We start from the raw sequence: 10987 nt of genomic DNA on the forward strand, positions 1-10987 counted from the left end.
TTATCTGACGCAAGTCCGATGAAGTACGCATGCGCATTTCGGTTTCTGTTTAATTTGTATTTCATGCGTTCTTTTTTTAGTGTTCTTTTTTAATATTGGTTCAACTGAAGATGGCCGTTTAAAAACGGTTGAAAACGTTTTTATTAAACATTATTTATTGCTGGATAGTTAAAGGTTTATTTTATTTTATTTATATTATTCATTCCAGTATAAGTTCTTGTTTTTATTTATTGTCTGTACCTAGCCACAAATTGTTAACCATATAATTTTTTACATTTTTAAATGCTATTAAAAATGTATTATTGCACAAACAATCAAAATGTCATTATTTTGAAAATAAAACAAGGTAACATCAACTCCACTAAAATCACAAAAAACTTTTTTTCTTAATTTCAGTTCTGTAAACTTTTTATTGCATCTTTTAAATTTACTTGATCAGCAATTTCATGCTCAATTGCCAACATGGCCAAACCATTAAGACGATTCATCAAACTAAACAACAACTTAATTATAGATGTACTTACCTTTAAAAATTAAGAAATCGCACTTAAGTAAATTTTATGAACTTCCACTTGTTATCAGTATCAATGTAATAGCAAGAATAATGCTATTGTGTAATGAAACCGCTCTTTTATAATTAGAGGTAAGTATAAGCGAGTCTATGTATGTTCAAACAGAAGCTGAAGCAGTGCTCTGCTCTGCTATTCTGCTCTACAGAATAGCATAGAATTCTAATGCTATTCTGTTCAGAGAAGTATATGCAAGTTCAAGCATCGTCCTTTACAAATTCTGCATTAATTTTTCAATAATAGTGTAAATATTTTTAGCTTTTAGACATAAACAATATAAATACGATATGCACTGTAAATTTTTAGTGAACGAAAAAATTGATAAGTAAAATTTTCTATTAATTGAGTATTTAACACACCAATTCTTTTCTCACGCTTACAGCCAAAATGGTGCCCCTAAACTTTGGCGCCCCGGACAAATGTCCGGGTTGCCCACCCCTAGAGCGGGCCCTGCCACCAGTGGCCAAGCAGTTTTGTTCCCTGAACACTGGGAGTTTGGTTATGGATTTGTGCCTGACCAGTGGGCTGCCCACATGGAATTTTCCGGGTTTTCTCCACGTCTGTAATGCCTGAATAGGAGCCAGTTATCCTTAAAAAGGTTATTCCCCCTAGGCAGATTGCCCAAGTGTTGCATTGCCGTAACTTAATTAAACAAACAAAAAGTAAAGACCAGATGTATCCACGTTTGGATGAAAAACCATATTAAAATATAACTGATAATTGACATTTGTGATTATCAATTAGTAGTATAGTAAATATAGCCAGATAGACAAAACTAGAAATAGAACTAGTATTCAGTTAGTTCTGCTAGTTACTTCATGCATTATATTCATATTTTTAAAGTAATTAGGTTGGATGGTATCCCAGTGACTAAGTTTTAATTAAATATTCTTGTTTATTTTTATTACATAAAAAATTTTATGTTGATTCTTTATAAAATTTATTTATACATTATTATTGTTTTTTAGAATTTTTATTTGATAAACCCTCATGAAGTTTTATTCTGTATAATTTTAATTGGGAGGCGTCTTCAATTGAGTCTTTTTAAAAAGGTAAGTTTCTTTTTATTTTATTGATTTTTAAAGAAAAAAAAATCTATTGGTATTTTACAAAATAAACTTTTTCTGAATTGTAATTACTGTATTCAGTTTTAATAATTCAATACAAAAACTTGGAAGTTTTAGTGTAATGAAGCTGTGTGGATGAAGAATTTTGTTTGTAAGGTGAAATTTCATTAAATTTAAATATAATTATACACTATATATTACGTTATAACCAGTTTAAAATTGGGAGATTGAATTTTAAGTTAATTTTTTGTCAAAATATTCATCCAAAAACTTACTTTGTACAGTATTATTTTTTCTGGGATTATTATGTTGTTTTATTTGTAATAATTTAAAATACTATATAGAAAAAATGGTAATAATTTTTATATCTAAAAACAAATCAGATTTTTATAAAGAACATACTGTATTTATAACTAAACACACTTAAGAAAACCTTTAAATATGCAGCCATATTTATGAAATCCTAACGTTTTCAGTCTTATTTAATGACCTTTATCAAGAATAAACGGAAAAAGAGAAAAAATCGAACTCCGAATTCTGAGAAAATTTGAAATACTGATACCCGGTATCGGTATTTCAAATTTTCTCAGAATTTGATTTTTTCTCTTTTTCTGTTTATTCTTGATAAAGGTCATTAAATATGACTGAAAACGTTAGGATTTAATAAATACAGCTACATATTTAAATGTTTTCTTGAGTGTGTTTAGTTATTAAGAAATGCAGTCTACGATGAGTTCTAACTGTATTTATTCTAATAAATAGTATGGTCATAAGATGAAAAACGTTATAGACAGTACACACTAATAGTAAGCATGCTGTTATTGAAGGAAGATAAACATATTTTAAAACTGAAAAAAATTGCATATTCTATTTAGTGTTATCACTCTTATCATCTGTCAAAATAACGTGTGAGTTTGTTAAATGTTGTATTGTTCAAATAATAATGTGAAAAACTTACCAGATTTATTCCCATTAATAGTAGTTGCATCAAATTTCCAAAGAATAAAAATAATAATTGCCTTTAATAGTAAGCTCTCTAATAAACAGTTACAAGTTGAAAAAAGTTATAGATGACAGGCTGTTTATTAGAATAAATACTGTAGTTTATATGAGAGAGATCCAATCACTAAAAGAAAGGAGATAATGAACTTCAAAAAGTCACTATATTAGATAGTAACTTTTACTAATCTATCATATTGAATGTATTTGCATTCCTACATTTTATCATTGGATAATACCATGCAGTAAGATATCAGTCTACTGCTGTTACAAATCAAGTTACTGTAAGAGTATCCAGACACTCATACTTTTTCATGGATATTATGATAATCACCTAATTAAAGTGTCTATAATGTCATCTTGAAAACATTTTAAATGTTAAAAATGAGTTTAAATTAAATGTTTATTACTAGTAAAGCTAATTTGAACTAACATGGGTATTGAGTAATACAGCCAAAAACATCTATACTACGTCTATAAATGAAGCTTAATTGTATCACATGTTTGGATTGTTGTTTTGGACTATAAATGTAAGACATATCTCTGTTTTGGAGCAGTAACCATGAGTAAAAAGTGTGTTTTGGGATAAATAAAATATGGAAATAATAAAATTGAAATGTTTTAAATTTAATGCTAAATGTTGTTGTAATGCATTGGGCTATTTTTGGCTACATTATTAATTCAGTTTTTAAGTAATTTGTTTCTAGAGGTAGATGTTATGTGCCATCTCTTATTAAATTTAATGATTAGAATAAATTAATATTTAATAAATAATTTAGAATATTCTGGATGAAAAGAATTAGCCTGGAGCAGATTCCCAAACTTTTGATTACCATGCAGATGCATTGCCAGTTATGTTATCCAGACCTCTGAGCAATTCTTCTCTTCCAGACATATTTAATCTTAGATGTAACCACCCATGGTTATGCATAGCACCGGCTGAGGGCAAATTACTTAAAAAATTCTGGATGAAAAGAATTAGCCTGGAGCAGATTCCCAAACTTTTGATTACCATGCAGATGCATTGCCAGTTATGTTATCCAGACCTCTGAGCGATTCTTCTCTTCCAGACATATTTAATCTTAGATGTAACCACCCATGGTTATGCATAGCACCGGCTGAGGGCAAATTACTTAAAAATTTAACTAATGATATGTTTATATTTTAAATTTAATTTATGAAAATGTTCTTTAAAAATGATTTAAGAGAGAGAGCTTAATTTTGAAAAATTTTTAAAAATTGTATTATAATTAATCAAAATTTAAAATATATTAAAATATTTCATTAAAAATATTAAATAATTTTTTAAAATCAGTTTTGTTTCAAATGTTTACCAACATCGCTTCAAGTGACGGGCTTGCAGATCAGTCGGATATTTGTCATTTCAACTGAAATTCCGTTTATTTTATGGTGTTCCTATTACATATTACTACAGCATGGAACTTTAAGTGTATTCTGTTTAGGTTATCCGTAAGTATTATTTAAATCTTAATCTAAATGAAAAATTTTATTTTGTTAACAATTTTATATGTAAAAAAAATATAGCAGCTTTATATTATAATATAGCAGCTTTATATTTAAATTATAATTTGTTCCTAAAGCTGCATAAAGCTTTAGGAACAAATTATAATTACAGATATCCCTCATAAACACTGTAGTTAAGTTTCGAAAAAGTGCCGTGTTACGTGAACCTGTGTTACATGAGACAAAGGTCTAGTACAAAACAGAGTTATGTTCCAAGAGTTAGCAAAAGTATACTATTCTATAATTAAGAGAAATATGTTTATTAAAGCAATCAATAATTAACTAATAATCATAATCAAAAGTATTGCACATTAATATTAATTTTTTCTTTCACTGCTAAACACCATTAAATGATGATGATTTCTTTTTGGCAAAATAATCTTTTGAGCTTTTTGTTGACCTTAATCTCAAGTATTGGCAACATCTTGATTTTTCTGTACTTTTTTCTTAAAATCTGACATTTTTAGAGGATTGCATTTGCCTAAGGAATTGTTACAAATTTAATCTTTTTATATAGTAACTTTTAATTTAATATAAAACAAAACACAACAACAGTGTTTTGGGTTCAGATAGAGCAGTGTTTTTCAACCTTTTTCTCATTGTGGACTGGTAAAATTATTTATAATTTTAATGGTCAAGTAATTATAATCAACTATGAATTATGCTTATTTATTAAGCTTATGTTTATCTAGAGTTACTATACATAATAAAGTATATACAGTAACTCTAGATTGCTATTTAAATGTCACCCATAATCAACTACCCTAGCTTCAGTATGATCAAATATTTTTCTGTAGCCTGGTGAAATTTTTTTGCAGAGTGGCAGTTGAAAAACACTGATTTAGGGCACTGTCATCAATGACAGTGACATCTGCTTTATAGGAAGCTAGGACAAGGAAGAAAAAAATTGTACAATCGGTTTTCATTAAAGAAAACTAGGCAAAAAGTATGAAACAACATTGAAAATTTCAATATTCTAAAATCCATGGGCTAATATGAGACAACACACATTGTTACTTGAATAAAACAAAATATCAAATGACATGTTTGCACTTAAAAATTGTGATGTTTTGTATGGGGACGTCACCAATGCTTGAATTGCATTAGAGCAATTTTGGTAGTGTGTTGTGTGGTTGATTTTAGCAATTCTCAAACTGTGTTATATGAGGGATACCTGTATTTTAAACTAGCTGATATACCTTGTGCCGTTTGGACAAAAAGTAAGAACAACAAACATTAAAATGAAAACTATATTAAGAGTTTTGTTATTTTAGCCTACCATTGTCAGTCATTCTTATCAGTGTTAAAATAATAATTTATTGTAATAAAAAAAAAATTCCTTTTTTAANCATTTTCATGATATGATCTCAGTTTCAGAATGGATTAATTTCGTATCCTGAGGTACCACTGTATATAAAACAAAATTTTTTTTAAATTTAATTTGATAACATATATACAGAACCACTAAGCATAACTCAGAGAAAATGACAAATATCTTCAAAACAAAACTGATACTATTAATATATTTAAAATTTCATTCTGATATCAGTAGCATAATTAGAGAGAGGTCCAGGGAGCTTGGGACCTTTGTAAATGAATTAATAAAGAAATGTTAGTAAACAAACAAGGAATCCAATTTGTTTGTTAACATTTCATTATTTATTAATCTGTTAAACTGTGCTTAAAATTTGTAAATAAATTAAGAAAAAAAATTAAATCAGTACAGGAAAAAATTTGAACAAGACATAATGCACTTATACACATGTATTAGGGGCAATCAAATGAAAATGAGACAGACTATATAACAAGTGTGGCACGGAAGTTGGTAATGCAGGTAGGTGTGTATATAGAAGTGCCCTCTATTGGGAATCAGGAAAGAACAGTGTGAACATTCACCGCTGTGCCATTTGTCTGTTAGATGTGCTCAAAGTGAGGTCGGTGAGTCGTGTGTGCGTCCAACATCACTATGGAAGTCTGCTGCTTGTTGACTTTCTGGAACACGGTGCCACAATTAATGCACAATTAATGCACATGGTACATAGAAACTTTGCAAAAATTGAAGCGTGCCATCAAATCCAAACACCTAGGAATGTTGACAGACAGCATCATTCTGTTGCAGGATAATACCCACCCACATGTTACCAAGATGTTTTGACTACGCTATGGACTACATAGTCTATACACATCATCCATACAGTCCCGATTTCTCCCCATGTGAATTCCATATTTTTAGAACCCTGAGGAAGGACATTCTTGGCCGTCAATTTGCTTCAGATGAAAAGGTGCACGCCTGGATACAATCATGGCATAGGCAACTGCAAACATTTTTCTATGAAAGCATTGATCGTCTTGTCTTACAGTGGGATAAATGTATTAACAGTTATGACAATTACTTTTGAAATAATAAACAGTTTGCTTACTTTTTTCCCATCTGTCTCGTTTTCAATTGACTGCCCCTAATATATGCATTTATCTCAGTTTACTTTCATATGCAGTGATACAAGGATGAATGTAGGTTCGCATATGCTAATTCAGATTTAATTTTGGTTCTAGTTTCACTACTGTTTGATATGGCTAGGAAAAAATGGTATGCCATTTTAAAAATATGTTTTAGATAGTATTCTTTCTTATTATTTATAATCTGAATTATCATTGATGAAAAGTTAAATCTATTTTCTATTGTGTTGGTGTTTTGTCAAGTGATTTGTGATTCTGAAGAACCAATTATCAAAGTTAAATAAAACACTTCTTTTTTAGTTTAGATGAATTCCTATAATTGTGATTTTATTCTTAACTCTTAGAAGCATACCACCTTTTCTATTTTTTTTTTTTTTTTTTTTTCCTGGAAGCTGCATGGTGGTATATTTCTTCTACCAATATTTGAACATCTTGTTTTGGTTCTTTTTCTTTCCCATAGATGGTACATGCTTACTTTTTATGTTTCTGCTGTAATATATTTCCACCATTGTGTGGTGGTATTTTATGGTGTGCCTTTTGCTGTTTTATTTTTTCAATTATAAAGTGAGAATTTATTTTCTGATTTTGTCTTCAGTATCCACTCTACAGTATCTATAAACAGTGTGTATGATGAGCTAAACATTTATTATCTATGTAGACTTAATGGCTGAGTAAATTAGGTGATACGTTATTATCATTGTGCATGTATCAAATAAAACCTTACATTTTTTTTCATTTGTATTGTAGCATATTTTGTTTGAAGTTTATTACTACTTGAAAATATTTTATTGAGTGCTTTTTAGTTTCATGTTATTTCTAATTTACCTTTTGAAGGTTTCCAAATTAATAAAATGGATAATTTGAATAATGATCAAGTAAGAGCAGCTTTTGCTGAAATACCTTCTTATGATGAATCTGTTGTGGACTATTCTGATGAAGATGATAACCCTACATTTTCTCCTGTGACAAAACCATCAGTATTAGAAGTGGAAATATCTTTCAGTTTGCCATCTGATATTGAAGATGTGATTGATGTGGACATAGCTCTGGTATCAGTAGTTGCACCTTTGCAACCACATGGGGAAGACAATTCACTCCTAATATTATCACAGAATTACAAGGTGTGTAGGCCCAGTTCAGACATTAGAGATTTAGAGAATCCAACACCAGTCAATGTATTTCTGAAGATATTTATAGAAGAATTACTTGACCTAATTATCTTTCAAACTAAATTGTATGCCACACAATCTGGCAAAAGATCTGTCAACTGTCCACTTCTGATGAAATTAGTACATTTCTTGTTATTAATTTGCTGATGAGGATTTAAAAAAAAAGCAATCATCATACAGAATTATTGGTCAAGTGCTTCAGAACTTTACAATTCTTATATTTCCACCTTATGACAGTAAATTGTTTCATCTGGCTTCTTAGTTACATTCATGTAAATGATAACAGCTTACAGCCAAAGGAAGGAAATTTAAGGTTTATTTATTTATTTTCTATGAATATGAGAAAAGTACAATTGTTATTCACAAGCATTGTTGTGTTAAAAACTATTTTTCTGTCTTGATTAATTAATAATAATATATAAAAATGATATTCAAATGACTTTGTCACAATGCTGGGCTGCAATTTTTAATCATATTCTTAATTTATTTAATCTAAAATATATGTTCTCCATATCAAATTAGTAGTGTCTTGCCCTGTACATCATACTTTTCCTGATAACAACAGTCATGCCAATTATCTATAACTCCATTCAGGAGAGAATATTTGAATTGAATTTGTGACTTCTAGTCTAGACCAGAAGTTTATATATATTAGGTTGTTCGGGAAGTAAGTTCATTTTTTTTACCACTAGACGATTAGTCATATTTTTTCCGCCATTTTTATTCTAAACCGTGTTATCGTTATATATTTTGACAGCTAGCATTTTAAGGCTTATTTGTAAAAAATTTTGTTTGATTTTGTGCAATTGTTTATTTTTTGTGTCCCATCAAATATGGAAGATCGAAAACAGCATTTTCAGCATATTTTGCTTTTTTATTACCAAAAAATCAAAATGCTGTTCAAGCAAGAAAAAATTGTGGTACTGTATGGAGATGATGTGTTGAGAGAAAGACGGTGCCAAAACTGGTTTACAAAATTTCATTCCGGCAATTTCAATATTGAAGATGCACCATGTTCTGGATGGCCAGTTGAAACCAATGAAAACAAAATAAAGGTACTGATTGAAGCAAACTGCCGAATAACAACACGTGAAATCACTAAGAGATTAAATTTGTCAAATTGAACCATTTATGATTACTTGAAACAAATTGGTTTCGTTTCAAAGCTTGATACATGGGTTCACATGTTCTTAAAGAGAGATGCTCTCTTTGGTGGGATTTTAAGGAAATTTTTTTTTTGCAGTTTTACCAGACAATTTAACAATTGATTTGAAAGTGTACTGCCATCAAGTATACAAATTGAGTAATATCATCAAACAGAAAAGGCGGCCAAATTGATCAACAAAACAGGTGTTGTATTTTACCACAATAATGTCAAATTTCACACAAGTTTGGTAACTGGTCAGAAACTGTTATAACTTAGATGGGACAGCTATCACAACAACCATATTTGCCAGATCCAGCACACTCAGATCAGTACTTGTTCCGGTCTATACAAATTTTTTTAAACTGTAAGACATTTACTTGAAATGACAATGTCAAAAATCACTTGGATCAGTTTTTTGTAAGCAACGATCAAAACTTTTATGAATGTGAAATCATTCTACTACCAGAAATGATGACAACAGGTATTTGATCAAAGTGGTCGATATGTAATTCAATAAAATATTTATTTATTATAAAAATATTGTTTTTTTTTCCACGGAAAAAAATGAACTTACTTTCCAAACAACCCAATAGTTAATTGAGGCTTTCTGTGCCTAAGCTTTCACATCTGATCTCAACTTTCATCTATCTAACACCATTCTTGAGATTAAGGAAGGACAGACTGGCAGACAAATGACAGTGGGAATTTATAGGTCTACAATTTTTTCAAATTGCAACTCAATTATGATAAAATATTTAAAAGGCAGGATACAGCCAATTATTACTGATGAAAAATGTTACAACAATTTATTAATTTTTGTAAATTATTGCAAAATCTGGAGCATTGCTCACTATCAAATGACATTTTTGGCTAAATAACTTGTTGAAAAATTTATGTAATTAAAATTTGATGTGGATAATTAGAATTTTTTATAAAGTATTAAACAGTCTTCTCTAAAGACCAGATGTGGCCCACCAGCAGGGCCCGCTCTAGCGGTTAAGTCGTCCCAGACAAAAAGACAAATTGCCGCTCATTAAGAATATATATATAGTCTATATTTTTAAATAAAGGTGCAATTTTTTTATTTTCAATAAAAATCAATACACTATAAAACTAGTGTTTAATAAGTCAGAAAAATCAAATCATTTTATTTAAATTTTAATAAAAGTATATATTTAGAAAGAAACATATAACATGACATTGATAATCAAGCAGTACAGAACAGTAGAAATTAAGAAATGTCTGTACCTAAATAAAATAAAATAAACCTTTAACTATCCAGCAATAAATAATGTTTAATAAAAAAGTTTTCAACCGTTTTTAAATGGCCATCGTTAGTTGAACCAATATTAAAAAAAGGTTAGTTAAAGGTTTATTTTATTTTATTTATATTATTCATTCCAGTATAAGTTCTTGTTTTTATTTATTGTCTGTACCTAGCCACAAATTGTTAACCATATAATTTTTTACATTTTTAAATGCTATTAAAAATGTATTATTGCACAAACAATCAAAATGTCATTATTTTGAAAATAAAACAAGGTAACATCAACTCTACTAAAATCACAAAAAACTTTTTTTCTTAATTTCAGTTCTGTAAACTTTTTATTGCATCTTTTAAATTTACTTGATCAGCAATTTCATGCTCAATTGCCAACATGGCCAAACCATTAAGACGATTCATCAAACTAAACAACAACTTTATTATAGATGTACTTACCTTTAAAAATTAAGAAATCGCACTTAAGTAAATTTTATGAACTTCCACTTGTTATCAGTATCAATGTAATAGCAAGAATAATGCTATTGTGTAATGAAACCGCTCTTTTATAATTAGAGGTAAGTATAAGCGAGTCTATGTATGTTCAAACAGAAGCTGAAGCAGTGCTCTGCTCTGCTATTCTGCTCTACAGAATAGCATAGAATTCTAATGCTATTCTGTTCAGAGAAGTATATGCAAGTTCAAGCATCGTCCTTTACAAATTCTGCATTAATTTTTCAATAATAGTGTAAATATTTTTAGCTTTTAGACATAAACAATATAAATACGATACG

At 29.2% G+C, this 10987-nt stretch overlaps 1 protein-coding gene across 1 annotated transcript in view; it reads left to right on the forward strand.

The window, feature by feature from the left end:
- LOC111618622 (transmembrane protein 39A-like) overlaps positions 1–10987 on the forward strand; it is a 43246-nt gene that overhangs the window by 16948 nt on the left and 15311 nt on the right. Inside the window, exons 3-4 of the mRNA XM_023360176.1 lie at positions 1538–1621; positions 3951–4105. Of these exons, the coding sequence (XP_023215944.1) occupies positions 1538–1621; positions 3951–4105 (239 nt within the window). The remainder of the gene's footprint in view (positions 1–1537; positions 1622–3950; positions 4106–10987) is intronic.

This window comes from Centruroides sculpturatus, unplaced genomic scaffold, assembly GCF_000671375.1.
Source record: "Centruroides sculpturatus isolate CEXI.00-Female unplaced genomic scaffold, Cexi_2.0 scaffold94, whole genome shotgun sequence".
Classification (NCBI taxonomy): domain Eukaryota; kingdom Metazoa; phylum Arthropoda; class Arachnida; order Scorpiones; family Buthidae; genus Centruroides; species Centruroides sculpturatus.